The 20,619-nt window shown below is 48.5% G+C and overlaps 9 protein-coding genes across 9 annotated transcripts; 5 read left to right on the forward strand and 4 right to left on the reverse strand.

Moving 5' to 3' along the window:
* The first annotated feature begins 211 nt into the window (after positions 1-211).
* Positions 212-2,093, forward strand: P152DRAFT_457206 (uncharacterized protein). Its single transcript, XM_033679182.1, has 3 exons — positions 212-621; positions 729-842; positions 895-2,093. Exons 1-3 carry the CDS (start codon positions 574-576, stop codon positions 1,600-1,602), a joined length of 870 nt encoding a protein of 289 aa, XP_033535464.1. The 5' UTR covers positions 212-573; the 3' UTR covers positions 1,603-2,093.
* Positions 2,094-2,906: 813 nt separating this feature from the next.
* On the forward strand, positions 2,907-4,446 carry P152DRAFT_414272 (manganese and iron superoxide dismutase). Its single transcript, XM_033677021.1, has 5 exons — positions 2,907-3,416; positions 3,493-3,672; positions 3,773-3,999; positions 4,058-4,125; positions 4,177-4,446. The coding sequence occupies exons 1-5, from the start codon at positions 3,287-3,289 to the stop codon at positions 4,262-4,264; spliced, it is 693 nt and encodes a 230-aa protein (XP_033535465.1). The 5' UTR covers positions 2,907-3,286; the 3' UTR covers positions 4,265-4,446.
* A 1,139-nt stretch (positions 4,447-5,585) lies between these two features.
* On the forward strand, positions 5,586-6,584 carry P152DRAFT_513203 (uncharacterized protein). The gene is made up of 2 exons (XM_033682792.1): positions 5,586-6,009; positions 6,062-6,584. Exon 2 carries the CDS (start codon positions 6,075-6,077, stop codon positions 6,381-6,383), a length of 309 nt encoding a protein of 102 aa, XP_033535466.1. The 5' UTR covers positions 5,586-6,009; positions 6,062-6,074; the 3' UTR covers positions 6,384-6,584.
* A 1,051-nt stretch (positions 6,585-7,635) lies between these two features.
* P152DRAFT_472644 (uncharacterized protein) lies at positions 7,636-8,791 on the reverse strand (the record flags this gene model as incomplete). The annotated part of the gene is made up of 3 exons (XM_033681167.1): positions 7,636-8,006; positions 8,058-8,586; positions 8,636-8,791. 3 exons carry the CDS (start codon positions 8,789-8,791, stop codon positions 7,636-7,638), a joined length of 1,056 nt encoding a protein of 351 aa, XP_033535467.1.
* Positions 8,792-9,155: 364 nt separating this feature from the next.
* P152DRAFT_457210 (uncharacterized protein) lies at positions 9,156-10,397 on the forward strand. Its single transcript, XM_033679183.1, has 3 exons — positions 9,156-9,384; positions 9,464-9,599; positions 9,663-10,397. The coding sequence occupies exons 1-3, from the start codon at positions 9,218-9,220 to the stop codon at positions 9,975-9,977; spliced, it is 618 nt and encodes a 205-aa protein (XP_033535468.1). The 5' UTR covers positions 9,156-9,217; the 3' UTR covers positions 9,978-10,397.
* A 721-nt stretch (positions 10,398-11,118) lies between these two features.
* P152DRAFT_293540 (inosine monophosphate dehydrogenase) lies at positions 11,119-12,729 on the reverse strand. The gene is made up of 4 exons (XM_033675034.1): positions 12,667-12,729; positions 12,143-12,620; positions 11,562-12,076; positions 11,119-11,442 (listed from the first exon to the last, which is right to left on the reverse strand). Exons 2-4 carry the CDS (start codon positions 12,410-12,412, stop codon positions 11,307-11,309), a joined length of 921 nt encoding a protein of 306 aa, XP_033535469.1. The 5' UTR covers positions 12,413-12,620; positions 12,667-12,729; the 3' UTR covers positions 11,119-11,306.
* A 1,957-nt stretch (positions 12,730-14,686) lies between these two features.
* Positions 14,687-16,248, forward strand: P152DRAFT_448235 (uncharacterized protein; the record flags this gene model as incomplete). Its single annotated transcript, XM_033678041.1, has 2 exons — positions 14,687-15,425; positions 15,512-16,248. The coding sequence occupies 2 exons, from the start codon at positions 14,687-14,689 to the stop codon at positions 16,246-16,248; spliced, it is 1,476 nt and encodes a 491-aa protein (XP_033535470.1).
* A 1,278-nt stretch (positions 16,249-17,526) lies between these two features.
* On the reverse strand, positions 17,527-18,404 carry P152DRAFT_433382 (uncharacterized protein; the record flags this gene model as incomplete). Its single annotated transcript, XM_033677461.1, has 2 exons — positions 18,172-18,404; positions 17,527-18,117 (listed from the first exon to the last, which is right to left on the reverse strand). The coding sequence occupies exons 1-2, from the start codon at positions 18,343-18,345 to the stop codon at positions 17,527-17,529; spliced, it is 765 nt and encodes a 254-aa protein (XP_033535471.1). The 5' UTR covers positions 18,346-18,404.
* A 336-nt stretch (positions 18,405-18,740) lies between these two features.
* P152DRAFT_414281 (uncharacterized protein) lies at positions 18,741-19,556 on the reverse strand (the record flags this gene model as incomplete). The annotated part of the gene is made up of 3 exons (XM_033677022.1): positions 19,164-19,556; positions 18,989-19,113; positions 18,741-18,929 (listed from the first exon to the last, which is right to left on the reverse strand). Coding segments are annotated over exons 1-3 (564 nt in total), but the record flags the coding sequence as incomplete, so codon positions are not given.
* Between the last annotated feature and the right edge of the window lie 1,063 nt (positions 19,557-20,619).

Raw genomic sequence — 20,619 nt, forward strand, 5'->3', positions numbered from 1 at the left:
CATTTTGATGGAGATAATGAAGTTTGAAGATGGGAGGATTGATGGTGGAATTCGTGCAAGGAGTGGTGCCGTGCACGTTGTGGGGAAAACCCATAATACTAAATGGCCAGGGGGGTACACGTTGCATTGCTAGAATTTCATTATTGCTAAAGCTGGAGAAAGGACAAGGAATATACAGGCTGTCGAGATGGGAGCAGTACGCCGCTGCCTAGAGGAGGGGACGAAGTTGCCTACACTTCGGTTTTCTGCCTTTTAAACCACCTGCTCGCTTTCAACTACGTTTTCATTCATCTTTCGCAAAAAATTTGGTGGCTAACACTTGGCCTAAGTACCTATGAACAGAGCGGTGGCCTGACCAGAAATGCGATCGGTGCCAGCAGAAAGGATTTCCTTGCTCAGAGCATGAAATAAGCAGGCAATCCCCAAAGTTACAGTTCCTCACCGGGCGATCAACAGGATCGAGGGAAGCGGATCTCACCTTTAAGAACTGTTTCGAGGCACCGACACCATTGTCCTAATCCCCGATCTTATCTAGTGCCACGACATCATCGGCCAGTACGGATGCATCGTGACATGGAGGAAATCAACCAGGCACCGCCGAGGAAAGTAATTGGCGTTGCTGTAAGTTTCCTTTCGTGCAGCCGCTCTGTCTATAGCCCAAGTACGAGAACCGCTACATCTATATCAATAAGGAAAGATACGACTGAGTTAACCAATGACGATTAAAGTGCACACGATGCAGAAAACGAAAAATTAAATGCAGTGGCGATCCTGGTAATAGTACTGGGTGTCATAATTGCAGGCGAGCTGGCGTGGAACCTCGTGTTTGCCAGTTTATCAGAGTTAGTGCCTTCCCCTACCTATTGCTGCTTTATAGGGAACTTACACCCCTAGGTTGGGCCAGTAAGTTTTCTACCACTGGTTAATGCGCAGCACTACGCAAGTCCAGTAAATGGATACTCGACTAACCCGACATCTGCGGATGGTTCTGAGACTGCGGTGTCTTCCAGATCACTACCAGTTTCCTCCTATAACGTCCCGAGAACTGGATCAACCTACCATCCTTGGATAGCGGCAACATACCCCAATAACTCAGGCTTGGAGACTTACACTTTGATGCCGCACTACTCATCTCACGGGTCGACCAACGAAGGGGTCCAGTGGACTGGCGGCCATTACCTGATCTCGTCTACTCGCCAACTGCCGATCCCTACTGGCCTTCCCCAAAATGCGTCTGCTGTAAGCGTCGCACCCATACGCAGCAACATTGTGGGAGTGCACTCTGTTAGAGAAACAATGGACGGTGCGGCTCATTACACGCAACAAGCAATGTGCTGGCAGTCACAAAATGGATCTGATGCTGGTCTTCACGGGACGAATACTGGGACATCCATGCCTAGCTCTGAGTATCGAAATGAGTCCATCAACAATGTCTACACGACCGCAGCCAGCGCGCCAAGCGTTGAAAGTCTCACGTCTTCTGGCCTCACTGCGGAAAGACAAGATTTCAGAAAGCCCTCCTTACCGGACGAACTCGACAGTCACAAATCTCATAATACAATTGGTCCGCTGGGTTACATCACTAGCTCCTTTGCCAACTAGTCTATCTCTACCGATGCTGGTACAACCCGTAGTAAGACCCGGATATGTGGTTTCTCGGCAGTCTGTCAGCAGTGCGTACATTCCCAGAGACACTCCTATAACGCTTCCAAGTACAACGAATACCCTCCCACGGCCAATCTGTTCCACACCCACTGTGACCGAATCATCATCGGTCATCCTTCGTTGAGCTGACTCATCTTGAATATTTACTCGTTTCCAGCCGAGGTTGCCAAACGGCCCTCTGTTATGATCTCACCAATGGGCATGGGGGGCGCCTGCGCATTGGACTAAGTCCCTTGTCGCACCAGAGTGGTGAATTAGTGACGTGACTTAGATCACTGTAGTCACCAAGTTCACGATGGTCACCTTTCTGGTGATCACGATGATCGAAGTGAACACAGTGAACACAGTGAACACAGTGAACACAGTGAACACAGTGAACACAGTGAACACAGTGAACGCAGGGATGGAACTCATGTATATAATCAGGCAAGGTCTTCGTTCTTTAGACCTTGCGTTCAACTCATTATAGCTTTCTTAGCCATACGTTGTGAATTGATATCTTCGTTACAACCCTCTGCGCTTGCACCTTGAGCCTTGACACTCCTCTCCAAGAGATTTAAACCCTGACTGACACGGTCTGGATGCGCAAGGTCTGCGATTACCAAGTTCCATTAATCTAAACTGAAGAGAGAGAGAGAGAGAGAAGAAATCTCCCGGCACCTTTGTGCGCGAGATAGCGACTCTCCTCTCCAATGCCCTAATGCTGTGTTACCATGTTTGTTTGCTTCTCTGATATAATCCACCAGCCACGTCTTCAGCCACAACCAAGGGAACAGGCCGCAGGCCTGGGACCATAACACTGACTGAATATTTCTACATGGTACATTCTAGTTGCCACCTAATGCTGTAACAAAAGCACCACTGGACAAGTTAAGATGACTGTAGAATAGATTGAGTGGTGAGACGGTTGGATCGCCAAGATCGCGAGAACCACTTTCATTTTTGCGAAGCTAAAGAAGGAGAACTGTCAACTATCTACCATGCGTGCATGATGTTCATGATGTTGACAGTTCATCTAGTCATGTAACTATCACTTCAGGGGGCAGGCCACAGGCCTGGAACTATATATAACAAGTAGCAGTGATTTGATCAGTGTCTGCATGGTCTGGCTGTGTTGCTGTGGCGTTGCGCCGTTGCCAAGGCAAACTGGGGTATGTATTTGACTGTTGCCAAGGAAAGGAGGGTCGACTGGACTCTTAAATACTAAGACATCGAAGCAAGTGATAAAATGCGCGGTTGGTCGTCAAGGCGGACCAAAGTGGTGCCAAGAGCCCAAGACAAGAAGGGTCGACCCAAGTCTTACTAAGATATACAATCACATGATACCAACCGTACTCATTATAGTCAGTGCCTTGTAGCCTTAGGTTGACCCAACGCATCCGGGATATCCGGTGTCCCAGATCATTCCGACATTCCCTTGAAGACTGGGAGCTTGGGCCATGACGACATAGCAACACTGAGAGTCTGAGACTTCGGTCTGTTGTCATCACCACAATTAACGGGTCATCCGGCTTTAAATAACACCAACTCCTGAAATTGGCCAGTCTGTTATCCGAATTGATTCATCCAACTTCAGTTTACAATCCCTTACATTCCAATTCTATTCGAATTCCCTTCCACAATGTCTTCTAAGCTTCTCCGATCCACCCCGCTCCGAGCCGCGGTTCGCTCGACTCAGTCTCAATCTTCTAGAGCCGGTCTCGCCGGGACGACTTTTGTTCGGACCAAAGCGACCCTGCCAGATCTATCATGTCGGTAACCTCCTTACATCTGAACACCTATATATTGTAGTATAGTTGACAATTGGCTGACAATGTTCGACACCAGACGACTATGGCGCGCTCGAACCGGCAATCTCAGGCAAGATCATGGAGTTGCACCACAGCAAGCATCATCAGACATACGTAAACTCCCTGAACGATGCATCTGAGAAGATGGAAGCCGCCAAGTCTAGCAACGATGTTGCTAGTCAGATCGCCTTGCAGCCATTGATCAACTTCCACGGTGGTACGTGACACCCCTTATCGCGCGGCACCCAGCGCCGAATGACATCAGATCACCCGAATCGTTGAAGGAGATACAATCGACTGACGTGGCTATCATCCAGGTGGACATCTGAACCACACCCTCTTCTGGGAGAACCTCACTCCCAAGAACCAGGGTGGCGGCGAGCCCCCGACCGGTGCCTTGTCCACGGCTATCAACGACAGCTATGGCAGCTTGGATGCTCTGAAGGAGAAGTTCAACACTGCGTTAGCAGGCATCCAGGGAAGCGGCTGGGCATGGTTGGTTCAAGACACCCAGACCGGAAGCGTTTCGATCAAAACATACGCGGTACGTTGCCATTATCCCATGTCTGCAGGTTGTAAAGTCACTAACAGTGGAGGGATAGAACCAAGACCCTGTCGTTGGACAGTTCCGTCCCATTCTTGGGATTGACGCTTGGGAACATGCATACTAGTAAGCAACTGATCGACACTGGGTATGGCAACTAACGCTAACTTGTCACAGCCTCCAATACCAGAACCGAAAGGCGGAATATTTCAAGGCAGTATGGGATGTCGTCAACTGGAAGGCGGCTGAGAAGCGCTTCAAGTGAAGATGATCTTCGTTGCAGACGACTGGGAACGTGGTCGGTGATGTGTTGGCTCTAGAAGCCGTAGGGCCAACCTACAATTGTATTAGTAAGTAGATTATGGCACTCAAATCGACTCTGAGCGGTTTCTCGCGCGTAAATTCGTCGCAAAAGTTTCGCTTTTGCCGTGCTCATTGCCTAATCCTTGATATCCATTGTATTCGAACATTGCAGTTTTGGTCGCCACCGTCCGCCATTCAACGCAATCCACCCATTTTCATCCAGTTTAGATTTGTCTCAATCTCATCTTTCAGCCCATGCATATGCTTCGACCATACAATTGGCGCCTCTGCTATGATCTCGATAATGGGATCCCAGTTGAACCGCTTCTTTGGGTCATAAGGCGGCCTCCGGAGGCAAATCCCCCTCAGCCAATGAATGACGTGGCACCTGCAGCCAGCGCATCAACCACGCTGCCCTTTGACCATCATTCAAGATGGATGGTCTGATGAATTATATTTCCCATGGGAAATTCTCCGTCTGTGCTTGATTCCCCAAGTTTTCTCAGTTCTCCAATCTCCATACAGGTGGAACATGACCAAGAATGTGCTGTGCTGTCCCTGTCCCGCAATAAGACCCTTGACCCTGCAAGGCGGAGGGATTTCCGGTGCGTGTCTTTTTGCGCGGTGATGCGTTGTCATTCCCATTTCCCAGTCGCATGTCGTCAGGATTAATTTAAGGTAACAATCTAAGGTTCTCAGCGGCTCAAGAGACCCTTAACCTTTCTAATTGGTTGGAGATGAATTCACATGAGAGAGCTTCCATGTGTGGAGCCGCCATCGACGTCCAGAGGACTGAACCCACTGGTACCCGTTGATACCTCGTTTTGCTTTCTCAGATGTCCATTGAAGGTGATACTCGAGTCTTCTGGTGTATAATTGCTGTCTTCTTTTCTTCGACTAATTGACTTGTCACTTTGTGTTACGGATATACATTGAGCGACCATCAAATGACCATATTTGTACCACAGTCAGCTTTCAGTTTCGGTGAACTTAATCTGTGGACATCTTCTCCATCCAAGAACTATTCCATCGAGTCAAAAAACTCCATTTGCGTCATGATCCCCTGTTTTTCCGTAACCTTCCCTTGCCGCCTTTCAAACGTGGCAGGTTATGGTTGAGAACTTCTCCGGGCCGGGTTCACTCCCGAGTCTTTCGGACACCACCGATAGGACCGGTCTACGGGTTCTTCCGGTTACACTGTCCAGACGCGTCAACTGATATCATTTTACATGGAAAGGTATGTTTCGTATTCCGCGACGTGTCCCTTTGCCTATGGAACCAGTCACAGGATGATTGGTGAGCCATGCTCAGGCTCAAGAAGAGACCGTCGTAGCAGATATGTCTATATGCTTCATAGAAGGAGTAGGGAACCCTACTTTCCCGTCGTCTCATCCTGTATAAAGCCGAGCAACACATAAGCAATCCAGAATACTTGCTCGCTGACTTCGCCCCGAATCTTGAAACCTCCTCTTTCTTCTCGAAATCTATCCCGAGATCCTTTCTACAGGCAATCCATGATCGTCCAGCTCAGACCTTAAATCCATAAACATCCCTACGTACCACAAGCCTGTCAGTCACCTGGAAAGGGAAGGTCGTTGTAGCGTCAGCTGTTCTCAGCGCCCTGTTTTCTCCCGGCGTGGCGCTTTGCTCCTCATCCTACTCTACATCATTATAACTTCAAAAAATATCAAATATCGGTCGACGCCAGTAAATATCCCGTTAAAATAAGAGTTGATACGCTGCTAACATCTAATGGTAGAAAACGACATATCATGTGCACGGGCGATAGCACTGGTTCCGGGTGCGAAATCCCGGCAAATGAGACCCCCTCCTCGGAATGCAGTGAGCATAGTCAACATACCAGCAGCGATTCCGAAGGCGAAAGCCCAGTAGATGGGGACCAGGACGCGGGAATCGAAGAGGAGACCCAAGAATATGGGGCACCACTCTCCCGTTACCTTGGTGAGGCTCCGGAAGATGAGCATTGGAACGATCGAGCGAGAATCGAGTCTCCGGATCATGAAGATAGTGCCAATGAGGAAACCGGAGAGAGTATCGAATTGCGGAGTGGTGAGGAGTAGATGCTTTCGCGGAAGAAGGGCCTCCATTGATGATCCATAGACTGGTTATGTCCCTAAGACCGGAATCTTCGGGACCAGCTGAACCAATTTCATTCATAATTTTGCAATCAATTCTGGGCATATTCTGGGTCAAAATATTTAATATTCTTTTATGTCACTTACTACTAGAATTAAGTGATAGATACTATGGCATTCCTTATCTCTTCAAGCTTCAAACATATAGCATAACCTTGTGAGCGAATATTAGTCACTATAGTAGAATAAGGAATGCCAAAGAAAAAGGCACCGTGGACTCGACGATCGCTACTCTAAATGAAAGAATATTCATTCAGTCGGATGTCTTCATTTGTCCTCATACCCTGCCGTTCAAGTGGGCTGGATTGGAGTCTGCCGACCTGAATGGCTCATTGCTCTGAATTAATCCTCCATAGACGCCTCGTTACTTGAAAAAGGAACGTGAGGTACATTACGCCCTTTTCCGGTTGCGTTCTGTTCTTCCACTACTGGTACACCAGTTTTCATATGCCTGAAAAGTGCATCATAATGCTGTGAGACGAGGTTCGTATGTACTCCTTCTTCCATCCCGGACAGCAAACTCTGACAGGCCAAACACCATTCCTCTCCTAGGGGATAAGATCTTGATCGACCATTTGTTGATGCGTACAGCTTGTACAGAGCGTCGTTAGCAAGTTTCTTGTCTTTGACTTCGTCTTCATCGTCGTCTCGCCTATACCCCCTTCCGTATCCATAATCATGTCGGCTAAAGTGGAACGCAGCTCTCCCCTCGGCGGTCGCTGTCTCCTCAACACTTGCTTCATGTGTTCCGAAATCTTGGCTTCGTAATCGAACACAAATGAGCGTCCTAGGAATGAATAGTTCCTACACACCGTATTGATGGGATATCTTCTAATACCACACTGGTTGGATCCTGCTTGAATGGCTACTCTACCCAGATACCACACCCCAAGGATGTGCTAGGGATCAGACAATACGCGACTGGCGTTTGTGCAACAACATCGGCCGATCTCATCCTCATGATCCCATTCCTGTGTACTATGTACCGTAATTGTGGCTCAAATTGGGGTGGCCGTGATAGTCTTTATGACCTCGCCCATGACGGTAACGGAAATGGTTGACGTTCAATGTCGCTGTATCCCTCCTCAGTACAGTACGTGCAACTAATATTTTCCTACTCGCATTTGTTGATCAAATTAATAGATACATTTGTGTGGACTGCCTCAACATTCACACGTCAGGTGTATGTACTGTTAGCCCCACTCTCGCGTTGCAACATGAGTGCTCTCTCTTCCCGTCGATCCTGAAGTTCCATCAGGAATTTAATGTCTCCCCGCTCGTTGGGATAGTTGAGCATAAGACTACGACCTTGAGCTTTGTTGTCCGTGATTTTAACGTGAGACTCCTTCCATTCATCCGGTCCAACCCGTGCATTGAGCATAATAGCTCCGCCGTCAGAGATATTCCTAGTAATGATGCGCTCCCAAACAGTACCGGACTGATCGGCCAGGGAGTTTGCAGGAGCTTCTGACCCATCAGTAGATTGACTGTCTTCGCTTCCATCTAATAGGATGCCACTGTCGTCGCTATGCGTTGAGCCGCCGGATCCTCGTATCTCAATCAGACTTTGATATCATAATGCGGGAGGAGGACACTCACTTTTGGAGCGTGTTTGGCGTTGCCTGGGAACTCTCTGTCCTCCCGTGTTGCCAGTGTCGCTCACATGCATCACCTTATTGGTCGCACCAAGTCTCTTTTCAACTCTCCTCGTCTCTTCAATATTGATATGAGCAACACTGATAGCCGCGATGAGATCGATCTTCATCCGGTCTAGTTCACTCATGATCTCTTCCAACTTCTTTCGGTCTTTGGTACCATGTATTAACTGATCGACGAATCGGCGAATGGCCTTCTTATCACCTCGGTCCACCTTTTGTAGCCATTTCACCAGGCGCTCTTCAGGACCTTTCAGCCTGAGTAGAGTTGCGGTCACGCTTGCTGTCTGCAGAGCTTCTACCTTCTGGACATCCTCAATCCGCTCCTTGATGGCGAGAAGCTCTAGTTGATTTCTCTGCAAGAATTCTGCCTGGTCCTGTTGGCGGTCATAGGCTTGCTTGAAGCTCTTGAAGACTTCGATCGCTGCTTCAAGCAATTGGGTAGTGGCGGCCACGATTCCGAATGCTTCGGCCTAAAACATAGTCAAAGTCTGTCCGACTGCCCTCAATCAATGGACTTACCATGATTTCTCGGGCTATCTGTCGAATCTTCCAAACTTGGTGGCGCGCAATAATTAAGGATGGAGACGTGTAGCAGCAACAGCAGTCGGACCGCAGCCAACACTTATTGTCAACGCTTCTCCTCCAACGCCCCATCTCCGAGCCCACTGGTTTCATTCTGAACCTCCATATTGTATCAAGCTGACCAATCGCGTGCAACGATGACGAGACGCGCCGTATGCAGAATGGGATTCGAGAGTGGGCTTCCTGAGAATTTGCTGGCAGATGGCCATTGGATCGTCTACAATCTGGTCGCATTTCAACCCAGTCCTATTTGCAACCCGAACCAATGACATCGGTGACCCGGCTCTGAGTTCAAGGAACTGAACAACAAATAGATGCCGGGCATAATGAATCGCCGGAAATGGTAGTATGAGGAGTTCCAAAGGTAAGGTATTTTTCCACACCAATTCCAGATGGCCTCATCATGAGGCCAGTCATGAGACCCTCATGACTGGTTTCTCCGCTCCGGCATCGTTCACATCTCTGAAAAGGACAATATCAGAACCTCTCGATCGACGCGATTTCGCAGTGCGCGCCGCAATGGACTCACTGGATTCTCTGGATAATGATTTAAAGAAGATGGCAGGGCGCATGAAGTCGGAGACCAACAGAAATACAGCGAGCAGTGGCGCACTCCAGATCAATGCCCCGGTAGTTCGCAACCACCGTGAGGTTGGGTTCGAGACGAAGATTGAGACGACGACCAAGTAGGTAGTTATTCATTTTCCCCTAGTTAGTCAATATCCTTGTAGAAGAGCCATGATAAGCACACTAACCCACGTGTAGCTATGTTACTATTCACGACCTTCATGTGCATTATTCTGCAAGTATACGTACCGAGTCTTCATTGAGGAGTGGGGCTACTGTACCTGCGGTAACCTCGGGCACCAGCTCTACCAACACGCGTGCATTTCCTATCGCGGTAAGCCTATTGCCCCCAGCTGGTTTTATTCTCTTGTTCTGCATTCTTCTAACACAACCACAGCCAGAACCCGTCCGCCCATCCACTCCCCTTGAGCCGTATATAAAGATATTTTCTCGCACTGAAGGCGAGTGGAGCAAAGCATGCGCCAAGCTCAGTCCCGATCTTGACGGTAACTGGATGTCTAAAAGAATCGTGGGGCGCTTCGACCTCAAGCTTTGTCCAGACGAGACTACAAAGGAAGTAGAATATCAGGGACGCCTTTTGGTTTCGTGTGGTGTGGTTGAACTGTCCTGCTCTCCGGAATCCTGCCGCCATCGCTTCCATGTTTTTCGACATGCTCCATTCGATATCTTGCTTGGAAAAGAATTCGCATAGCACAATGAGGAGGATAATGATTGACAACAGGGTGGCAGTATCCAAAAGGGGAGTTGGAGGCAAGAGCTTAGGTCAAACGAGTTCTAAGGTCCCGGCTCCGTGTATGTTCCACGGTACTGAGAAGTCGGTATTGTTAGCTGGTCGGATTAATAACTACCGGTAAGAGGTATTAATCGGGGCTTCTCTGGCGTGCTAACTGGTACTGTAAGTGAACGCGTGTGGAGTTTGGTTTTGGCCTTTCGGAGGGGCATCAGGCACGTTTCTCATGGGTTTCTTCAGGGTGTGGTACTGCTCCTAGCCGTCGATAATACCGCCACGCAGTGACCACACTACTCCGTAAACTGTGTGCTACCGAATTTCCGTTTATAATTTAGCGCCATCTATCGGGTATAGCGCTGTTTTCCCCGTTTTCAACCCTGACGTCCTCCAAAACATCAATACTACTAATTATCCGTCCCTCTCTTCATTCCCTATTCCTTCGTCTGCTGAAAACATGTCCCCTAGCCTAGGATTGCACGGTGACTCTTGTACAGGGGTCATCTACCAATGAAATCTGTCTTCTTTCTATCATACCTAATCGTAAGTCACATGCACTCCTCGAACAAATAGATTGAGGATTCTGTCCATCGTTTTCGGGCGTGTGCAGAGAGCTTTCATACCAAATAGGAGACCATCTTTAACTCTATTTTATCCAAAACCACCGAGTGCTCCGTCAATTAAATACAACCATTCGATTCCTCTGCGTTTTCTCCATAATTGATTGAATTTTGGGCCATGTCGGCCCAAAACAAGCGTCGCCAAAGCGCGCGGTTGAACTCGCCCACCTTGCCAGTTGCCACCCGCTCCAAGAACGATGGCTGGATGACGATTTCAGCGCGGTCTAGTTCACCACATATTAGCGTTTTCTACCAGACACAGGCATGGACATGTAAGAAAAAATTGATTACGAGATAGAACATACTTTAATACACTATTGATAGAATTTTGGAGTACACACGACGTGTTTTGATGTAGTTATTAATAGATCGTGATTTTGCCAAACCCGCAGAGATACAAAACACATACAAAATTTCCGTAGAGCAGTCAGTGTGCATGATGGACAGAATCCTCAGGCCTCCTCCTATCAGAGGAGTAGTATAAGTAACGTGACTGTCCAAAAAAGGCTATTCCTCTGAGAGCTAGATGGCCTGACCGCCTGAGCTTGCTGAGGTAATAAACATGCAAAAGTCTGCAAAACATCGCCCATGGCTTATAAATAGTTCTTCCTCTTCAGCTTTATAATAAATGAAAGTGGTTCTCGCAGATCTTGCAGTCAGACCGTCTTAATATCTACAGCTTCATACCAGGACGCAGGTAGGATTGGGCAGAATTAAGGACTGCGTAAGCTTCCTGAACAATCTCTCGGACGATGTCGCCGGCTGGCTGTTCACGCTTTGTTACAAAACCTGCAACGATACCCATTGGCCTATTAGACGAGCATTAGCTTAATTTCTAGAGATCCAGTGCGGGCAGATAGGAAGGGGAACCTTTTCAAAGGCGGGATAGAGAGGTAGTTGAGGCGAAACCGATGGAAGCAAAACTTACCTTAACACAGCGTCGTCCTCAATTTCCTCTGTCAATTTCCCCTCCTCATGCAGTCTATCCAGCTCGTGATGCAGAGGCACAATCCCTCTGCTAGTCAGGTCCTTGATCTCGTATGCGCGATTATTTTCCCAATCGTCTACATATGCATTCCTGCTCGCTCGCAAGGGGCGTCCAGACCATATCAGACTCTTGACAGCAGAGTCAAAGCCGGCTTTGATAACCTCCTCCTTGGCACGCTTTGTCGCATTACTTTCTTTAGCTGCGACGAAGCGTGTCCCAACCCAGACGCCGGTGGCCCCGAACATCAACGCGGCGGCAAGACTGCCGCCGCCACTTACACCACCAGCGCCTACTAGGAGGACGCGCCGTTTGAGAAGTGGTGACTTGTACTGTGAGCAGATCTGAGCACAGGCGGGTAGGAGGATACTGAATGGTATGTCACCGGTGTGACCACCAGCTTCTCCTCCCTGAGCAATGATGATGTCGGCACCAAGTTGACAAGCTTTGGCCACGTGCTATCGAACAAACATCAGCCTTAGCGAAACACCAATCTTTGACAATCTACCAATGTTATCGCTTACCTTGGGGTGTCCAACCATGTTCGCATATAGCACGTTTGCCTGATGCAACCTCTCCACTGCCCACTTAGGAGGTACACCCACGGCCGAAACAAAAACCTTCGCCCCGCTCTCAATAACAACGTTTATCAATTCTTCAAGCTTCCCACGCGTGTAATCTTCGTTTGTCTTTCTTGCCGAGCCACCGACCTGTGGCAGCAGAAGGTCGACACCAAAAGGCGTATTCGGCTCCTTAAACTTGGCTTTCGTCTCTGCAATCATTTCGCGGAGCATATCCGGCGTGTAGGCGACACCGCCTAGGGTCCCGAAACCACCGGCATTCGCTACGGCCGCGACCTATGCGAGGGTATGATTAGAGCCATAATGTTCTAAATCACCTCAAAGCATTCCGATTCTGAGGAAAGCATTTGAGGGTCTTAAATGGAGACCACACAGCGACGGCACGGTTGAGGTCGTTGCATATAGAAACGATCTAAACTTACTGCAGAGAATTAGCACATGCTCAAGAACGGTTTTGCCAATCCTACCCATTTCGCTCCCTGACGTTGTGTCCATGCCCGCCAGCATTACTGGGTGGCGGACGCCAAGAGCCTCCGTCAGCGGAGTTGCGAGAGACATAGTTTGCAAGATTTCCGTGCTAAATTATAGATCGACAAGCTTGGGTATATGGTAAATGCTTGAACTATTGACCGATGGGTGATTTCCTCTTGCGTGTAACGAGAATGAGATATTCAAGCCAACATCGCGGTGGAGATGTTCCAAGGAGACGCACCTTTGCGACGTTAAAAAGGAAGGTATCTACGAGTTTGAGGAGTGCTTACGGCTACTGTGAGACCCGAGGTATTCCGCAAGTGGAGGAGAGTTGTCCGCAACTCCAGGATCCTATTCAGGGTAAAGCTCGAAAATACAAAATGGGTATTGATCCTGCCACACGCACCCAAAGCGGGTTAATAGGACGAAATCGTGATATCGCACATGACACCTTTTCGGCTGCAATGAATACATACTGGATCTCCGCTCAATCGCGACATGAAGCAACAGGATTGGAGAGGTTTTGCAACCTCGAAAACCATTTTACAACTCGATTTACAACTCCACAGAAAAAGCGGTTAATATCTCTATATAAGGTTAGCGTATAAACTATAATATTAAGCCTGAGGCAACGAGGCAACAAAAAGTTGTACAAGTTGTAAAAAATAATTTTAAGGCATCAACATTGTAGCCTAAGGCATCAAAAACTTTGGTTCCGGCCAATCAAACTTCACAAAAGTTCGTTAGCGCATTTACAACCAGTTGTAACTCAATTACAACTGTTGTAAATGAGTTACAACTGTGGATCATCAAAATTTACACCGTAAACCCGATTAGGATCTAGGGCCAACAGAAAGGTGGGTTGAAGTGGAGTTGTAAAATGGTTTTCGAGGTTGCAAAACCTCTCCATTGTCGGTGAGCTCTTCGACACCAGTTATACATCAAAGTTTATAACTTCTTGTAGTTTGCTTGCGCTAGATTTGTCGATGCAACAGCTGTTAATCCAGGTCTACACCGTCTCGAGCCGCCAAGGGCACAAATTTCGTTGCCCTTGAAGCCACAGTTTTCTGTGTCGCCTGGTTGTTCGAACCGCTGACGGGGTGCTTGACGAGGTCTTAAAAGTCAGGTCGCCTTCTCCCCATGCTTACTCTAACTGTCCTTGTCGTTGCTGAAGTTGATGTTTGAGATAGTAGTCTAGAGTAGGGGTCCGGCGTGTTAAGCGCGAATAGGATCTTAGTATTAGAGTATAGTAGAGAGTTTTAGGTACTACCGGTAACAAAACGAGGGCGTTTCGTCTAGGCGGAAAGACCGCAGAAAACAGCGTCAGAAACCCCCGCTTCTAGAGGCACTTTCGGTAGCAACCAACGTTACTCCGTACTGTCACGCAGTACATTGAATCATTGACCCATTGTTCTCCACGGTTGAACTACTATTCCTTGCCTCATTGGTAGCTTTCATTTAACTTTTCGGGCGATCTTGATAGCCAGTATGTGCCCTGTCCTGTCCTAATTCTTGAACTCTTGAAGAACGGTTCAACTTTCAAGTCAAGAACCCATGGTGCATCAGGATGCTCGTGGCCTCCCCACGATCATCGCACAACGGGTAACCTAAGCAAGCTAAGGGAGATCATAATTCATGCAGCCCTGACTTTCGTGAGCCAATAGCTAGCTGAGAGCGGAGTATCTGATGGTGGCAAGGTCCCTTGCCATTTCCTGCCATAAGGCTGCGAACAGTGACCAGTGACCACTTAAGTCGACTATTTGTAACTTGAGTAGTGAGGACGCACTCTCTTCACCGGTGGAACCTGTTCCCATCGCAAATGCGTCTCGTTAGCGCTGACGCGCCTTGCGCTTCCACACAATTACAGCTTCAGGAGATCTGGACATGGAAAGCTATTTAATACGCAAAATCACAATCTTCCTCCGAATGGCCACTGAGAGTCCGTCATCATCCGATTCGGCGCTCCCAGGCCGAGCCTAGCTTGCCTGTCGTGCACTGCACTCGACCACTTGTGCTATGGTAACACGGCTAGCCGCTCCCCTCTCAGCCAACCTATACGGAGTACCGATGAGTTTCCATCCGCCCCAACCACGTTCTAATACGGAAGACTTTAGGGCAGCAAGAGCGCTTACCAAATATTTTCCGGAAACTGTTATCCAAAAGCTTGCAAAGGATTGCGACGCCATCAACTTGCTCCGCGAATGCTGCTACGCTAAAAACGTAGACTTCCACCATGTTATCAGCTCAACGGACTCAGACCCCAATGGACGTCCGCATTCTCCACGATCGCGCAGCGGGACTAATGAATCATACGATTCCCAGCCATCGCAGCCTCATCAACAAAGCATACGGCCCAACTCCACTACTACTCCGTCGACAAAGGGGTCATCACCGTCAAGGTTGCCCAATCCCTCAGTTTCATCAAGCTCCCGTCTATCGGACGCCTTAGCCTACGTCAGGATAACTGTGCTGAGTGCTACTACGCAGCGCGAAGATGTCCCACTGAATGGGAAATACTGTTCGCCATCTTTTTTCCTTGTCAGATCGGATGTCGTGCACGATCGTCTAGGAAAGGCACCCAAGTGCCTGCCGGACCCTATCCAGTGTAGCTACCATGGCAAGCAATTTTCGAGCAGCGAAACGGTCTTGATTACGTGGATGGAAAAGGGAGAAGAACAGACACATCAGAATACGTTCTTAGTCGTTCCCACTGATTCTCTAGGCGTGGACATTGTGATAGGCGATAAACACCCCCGTAAGCATCTGTTACGCAACGACGCTTGCTTGTTTTCTTCATTACGAGGTCGAAGGATCTTAGAAGCTGACCAGTTACCTTATTAGGCTTCCCTGCCCAACCAGACCCAAGCCGTAATTACGGTAATAACGGTGGCCCTGACTCGCCTCACGGACAACCGCACCGTTTTCGACCGCTCTCGTCTACGGGTGTCGCTCAAAGTACCTTGACCTTCAAGCCTACATTACCTAGGTATCCAGCTGCTCAGAGTCCTTCGGGACACCGAGCTACAGGTGCGGTGGGAGGACAGCGCACGCCCCCAAGGTCGGATCGCTCAAGTCTCTTGGACACCCAGCAACGTCGGTCGAGTGCAGGTGGCCCCCAAAATTCTCGACTTCCTCGAGCAGCAGGAGCAGCAGGTTCGTCCGGCAGTAGCGCAGCTGGATCCGCAGTCGCCGATCGATCTAATGCATCCGGAATCTCTCCGAGCGCCCGTCAGCATTTTCCCGCATCTGGACAATTTTACGTGATTCTCGTATTCGGGAATGCTGAACAATTAGTTCAACTGGATATGAATGGAACAGGAGAGATATTCTTCAATACACTACAAGGACTCGTCCGGAATCTACGACGGGATGCAGCGCTAGACTTGGATCGGAACGTGGACCGGGTCGTTTTCGCTACTTGCCGAGACCTTAGTGATGATGATGTGTGCTGTCATACAGATTTGGCGGAGGAGCGGATCGCAGTGACATGGAGGCATACTGTGAGATGGATTAGAGGAATCCAAGAGACTCGGAGCCCAGAGGATATCTACGCCATAATCGAACGAAACGGTGGTTGAAACAACAAACGCCTTCGGTCGTACTTCATTCCAAAAGTGGCAAACCAGCAACCTGTTTAGGGCTGGTTTCGATCCACGAGGCTAAAAGGCATATCTTCCCTCATCCGCGACATCTGAGCGTCCGGCATTATCCTCGACAAGATATGGCACATACACGAGGAGATTCATGGAAAGAGGATACAGTTCGCTCGGCAGTTGAATCAAGATAGGTGAGACATTCGGCTAGCATGATGTCTGTGATCACAATGAGGAAGATCGTGTGCAGCTTCTTCGACCAGCGACCCAAAGATTTGCAGATTAGCAGCCAGCCAAGGGCCAAGGTTCACCAATACCTTCCCCATATCAGACCCTCCGTTTCTGGAACGGTTGAGACCGAAGTTCTGGAGATCATCTACCCAATCAGCGCTACTCTGGAGCAATCCGATTCATTGAAAGATACAGACACGAGGACAGTGGTTCAGGGGTGGATCGATTTAAAGCGGAATCCGGATTGCATTGTATGAAGATTTGGAGATATCGGTCCGAGCAGTACTGTGGCCTACTCAGACACTCAGTGTATTCTTTCACGCTTCTACGGAGTACATTGAGAGCAATCCAGGGGCTACCGTAGAAACTCACTCAGATTAAGTGATTCTACTTTTTACCCGTCGGCATTCAATTGGCTCATCGACCGCGCCGTCGCTCTTTAGTACGGTTTTGAAGCCGATTAACAAATCAAACACCAACAGCTGAAGGAGATCATGGAATCACCACGGCTCTTCAACGGGGACGCGTTGCTCAGGGTCCAACTTTGACGTCGGTGCAGGCGATGCAAGGGAGAAAGAACCCCGATTGGGCAGAAATATGGCCCAAGTGTTTAGTTATGTTCTAGAAGACTAGAACCTAGTTAGGGGTTTGAAGTTTTGAAAACAGCAAGGAGCGCTTAACCCGATCAGATGGGCTAGAACTAATATAGCAATGATAGGTGCTCGGATTGTAGGAGTAATCGCCTGAAGTCAATAATTCGCGAACATGATTGGCCTATCCATATAGAATATCCGAATCCGTCCCATTTTTGGTATTGCTGTCCTGGTCTGGATCCTGACGAGGATATGGGCTGTGTTCTAACAAGGAACAAAAACAATGGAATCCATAGCTTATGGTACTCTTGTCAGTAACTGATGGGTTGGGTTCAACACAATAATCGACGAAGAGTTGACCATTACGAGGTTCCAGGGCTTGCCACATCTCTCACAGCCAGAACCAGCTCGGAAATCGATCATTATGTCCCTATACGCCTCAATAGGCTTTGCTATACACTAACCACGGATCTTCTGATCCTTTGAGGCGATATTGCGTGGTAAATAGCTCCGAAGGCCGCGTCCACCCAAGCCGATCAATCTTCGTTTGCACCACCGACTTCCAGAGCTCCAGTTTTTTAATGGCGGCTGTAGGAAATGGTGGTACTGGATGCGTCGACATCTTGTTCAGCCTGAGAGCCCACTCGACATCATTCGTGCCGCTGAGATCGAGATGCTGCAATCCCCAGTCCTCCGAGACGTTGGTACCATCCACCACATCGCACAGTGCCACTCGATTGTTGGTGTCTAGAAAACTCTGGATCAGGACAGGTAATTTGGGATACGGCAGGCCATGCACACTGCGACAGATGGTAGACTTGTGGCAGGAAAAGTGTGAATGGTCCGAAGGTACTAGAGTAAAATCGTAGTTCGAACTTGAACCTCGGAACCGCTGGTAAGTATGCGGAAGCGAGAATCGCTGTTGGAATGGAGGGGCCGGTAAAGTCAGATAATCTGAGGCATATTTAGGGGACTTCAGGAGCTCAATAGCATCGCCCAGTTGCCCGGAGTCAACGATTATCTCCCAAGTCTTTCCACGTGTTAGAGCCAAGCGAGAGTGCAATAGCACGGTTCTTGAACGTACATGTCGAACCCTTTCTGCACCATAAAATATGAGAGCAGAAGCACCGCCGATACAGCAAGTGATCCGATGGTTTTCAAGAAGCTGGGTCACTTCTAAGACTTCATCAGTGCCATGTCCGCCACACGAGGCGACGCCATTCCCAGGGACCAAAGGAGAATCAGATGCTGATGTCATCTATGCCGGTCATGAACATCACGAAGATATCGCCCAACTCACTAGTTGGCTGGTCAAAGTGGGATATGATAAGAATCGAAGGGTGAGAAGAGGAATGAAGAATGTTGCCAGTCATGACGATACTACGGCTACTCGGATAGATATGGCACCTCTCGTGCAGAACCACCGGTACCTGCCTTGCAAGGGTTACACTAATCTTAGCTCCCCTCGCCATCAATTAAAACTCGAAACATACAATGGCTACCAGTGTAGATGCTATGCTTATTTGAATATATCTTAAACTCCAAGTAATTGCCTAAACCAGTTGGCATGCTCCTGGTTTGGATTCATTTGCACAAACACAGCCATAAATGCCTGACGCTGGTATAACGGGAAGTTGTCCTTTAAAGGATCTAACTGCTGCCAGTGATTGCTCAGCAGAAAGACCAGGTCTTCAAAATCTTTCTCTGCCTTGCACCCTCTGTCCATGAAGCCCCCAAACTTGGTATAGGTCTGGAAGTATGTGTTCAGGATTCTGACTGAACCGTGTGAAGTAGATATCAGTTCTGTCACCCCCCTCAGATCTATTGGGGTGTGCAAATTGCCTAATAAACGCTTAGTATACCGTTTTCAATCCTCGTTTCGAGAAGACGCCTGTACTGACCACTAACGATAATATCAACATGCACAGCCAGAGGCGTCACATGAGGACAGTCACTGTCCCATCCTTGCCCAGTGTGAACGAATATTGTAACCGACGTACTACCATATGCCTGTGGGAAACAAACACTAACAGTGTGTCAACTTCAGACGATGGTATCTCCAAAAGGAGGCCAGACCGAGTTTGTTGGATTAGCAGGGTTCGTAGAGTTTCCATAGAAGCCCTCACGACGATATCCACATCAGTGGTAGTTCGAGTTGAGCCCCTCTTTTGGAGCGCCCACCCCCCCATGCATGCGTAGTCAATGCTGCTGGCATCGAGCAGAGATGTTATGAACTGTTGCGCAAGATCAAGGTTCAGACTGGCTGGGGCTCGGGATGCGTAATACAGCTGGCCAAATCGCTCAGTGTTATATATTTCCGCAGGCATTAGAAAGAATGAATCCGATATCCTCCCAAAAGATGGGGATTTTGAGGAAATGAGTGACTGGTACTGGTGAGACTGGAGATTGCGGGGCTATAACTAGAGACGATACTCTTCTGCTTTTAGACTGTTGAAAATGGAAACGCGACCATTACCAACGGAATAGGGAGTAACATATAAGAACTCGTATTGAGAGGCATACCATTCGATACGAACTATCAAGCCCGATCAATCGCCGATTTCATCGAGTTCTGCCTTCGCCGCATAGCGCATGTGATACAACTGACTGAGGGGCACCCCCGCTGCAGCGAACAAAGCTGTGTGAGAACGATGATGTACAAGAGTTATCATTCGACATAGCCCGGTCTTAATGGGACTCAAGGCGATAGGCCACTTTAGCCGGACGAGTTTACGTGTACGGCACCTCTATCCTGATTCGCAATCCCTAGGGGGTCGGTAGGACTGACGTTCATTGGATTTCAGAACTCTGGGCGCCAGACAATCAACGGGATGGCTGAGGCTAGGGCACATAAGGCTGAGCGGCGGCCGAGGTTGGCGGTATAGAGTCGAGAAGTGCGTGAGGTGCGAGCATCTCATTCGTTAGGGGTTCACCATTATTCCGTAGCATCTAATACAGTAACTAAGCTAGAAGTCTGGCGTACCCCAAGCTTCCCCACTCTTCAATCATGTCTGCTCTGCTGCACCGCTGCTGATATCTGAACATCAAACGAGGAAACGTATTAAGCAAGAGTTGCATTAGAGTCTAAACTTACAGTAGAGATCGCACCGTTCCATGAGGTAACATGAAATAATGAAATTATCGCACACCTGTGTACTAAGTAGATCAGTTCTCAAATGAAGGATATCAAAGCAGATATCGACGGTATAACTTCGGGGAGATAAGCTTTCTTAGGGGAACCAATCGATGTATTACAAACTCATGACCTGGTTAGGGTAACGAGAGTGCATCTGACCCTGAAAAAACGTCTGGTTACAGGGCATGTTAACAAGATTCAGACCGGGAATACGATTGATATCAGTAGAGTGAAGGCCAGCTATGTCTGAGTAGGGTATGGGGCCACTAATTCTGGCATACTTGCTTAAACAAATACGACAAAAGGTTGATGAAATGTTGTTGTAAGGCTCAGACTCTTAAAAAAACCTTCAATCTTCAGCAAAGATGGACACCTTTATGCAAGCAGTCTGGTCAC

The sequence above is a fragment of the Eremomyces bilateralis genome (assembly GCF_010015585.1).
Source record: "Eremomyces bilateralis CBS 781.70 unplaced genomic scaffold P152scaffold_6, whole genome shotgun sequence".
In the NCBI taxonomy this organism is placed as follows: Eukaryota; Fungi; Ascomycota; class Dothideomycetes; order Eremomycetales; family Eremomycetaceae; genus Eremomyces; species Eremomyces bilateralis.

Bases quoted from the DNA above. Each gene is read 5' to 3' on its own strand.
- P152DRAFT_457206 (XM_033679182.1), top strand. From the start codon at position 574: ATGGAGGAAATCAACCAGGCACCGCCGAGGAAAGTAATTGGCGTTGCT. The intron at 622-728 runs GTAAGTTTCCTT...TGACGATTAAAG, and splicing joins GGAAAGTAATTGGCGTTGCT to TGCACACGATGCAGAAAACG. The intron at 843-894 runs GTTAGTGCCTTC...TTACACCCCTAG, and splicing joins GTGTTTGCCAGTTTATCAGA to GTTGGGCCAGTAAGTTTTCT.
- P152DRAFT_414272 (XM_033677021.1), top strand. From the start codon at position 3,287: ATGTCTTCTAAGCTTCTCCGATCCACCCCGCTCCGAGCCGCGGTTCGC. The intron at 3,673-3,772 runs GTACGTGACACC...GCTATCATCCAG, and splicing joins ATTGATCAACTTCCACGGTG to GTGGACATCTGAACCACACC. The intron at 4,126-4,176 runs GTAAGCAACTGA...AACTTGTCACAG, and splicing joins GCTTGGGAACATGCATACTA to CCTCCAATACCAGAACCGAA.
- P152DRAFT_513203 (XM_033682792.1), top strand. From the start codon at position 6,075: ATGTGCACGGGCGATAGCACTGGTTCCGGGTGCGAAATCCCGGCAAAT.
- P152DRAFT_457210 (XM_033679183.1), top strand. From the start codon at position 9,218: ATGGACTCACTGGATTCTCTGGATAATGATTTAAAGAAGATGGCAGGG. The intron at 9,385-9,463 runs GTAGGTAGTTAT...ACCCACGTGTAG, and splicing joins AAGATTGAGACGACGACCAA to CTATGTTACTATTCACGACC. The intron at 9,600-9,662 runs GTAAGCCTATTG...ACACAACCACAG, and splicing joins CGCGTGCATTTCCTATCGCG to CCAGAACCCGTCCGCCCATC.
- P152DRAFT_293540 (XM_033675034.1), bottom strand. From the start codon at position 12,412: ATGCTCCGCGAAATGATTGCAGAGACGAAAGCCAAGTTTAAGGAGCCG. The intron at 12,077-12,142 runs GTAAGCGATAAC...TTTGTTCGATAG, and splicing joins ACATGGTTGGACACCCCAAG to CACGTGGCCAAAGCTTGTCA. The intron at 11,443-11,561 runs GTAAGTTTTGCT...CTCGTCTAATAG, and splicing joins GAGGACGACGCTGTGTTAAG to GCCAATGGGTATCGTTGCAG.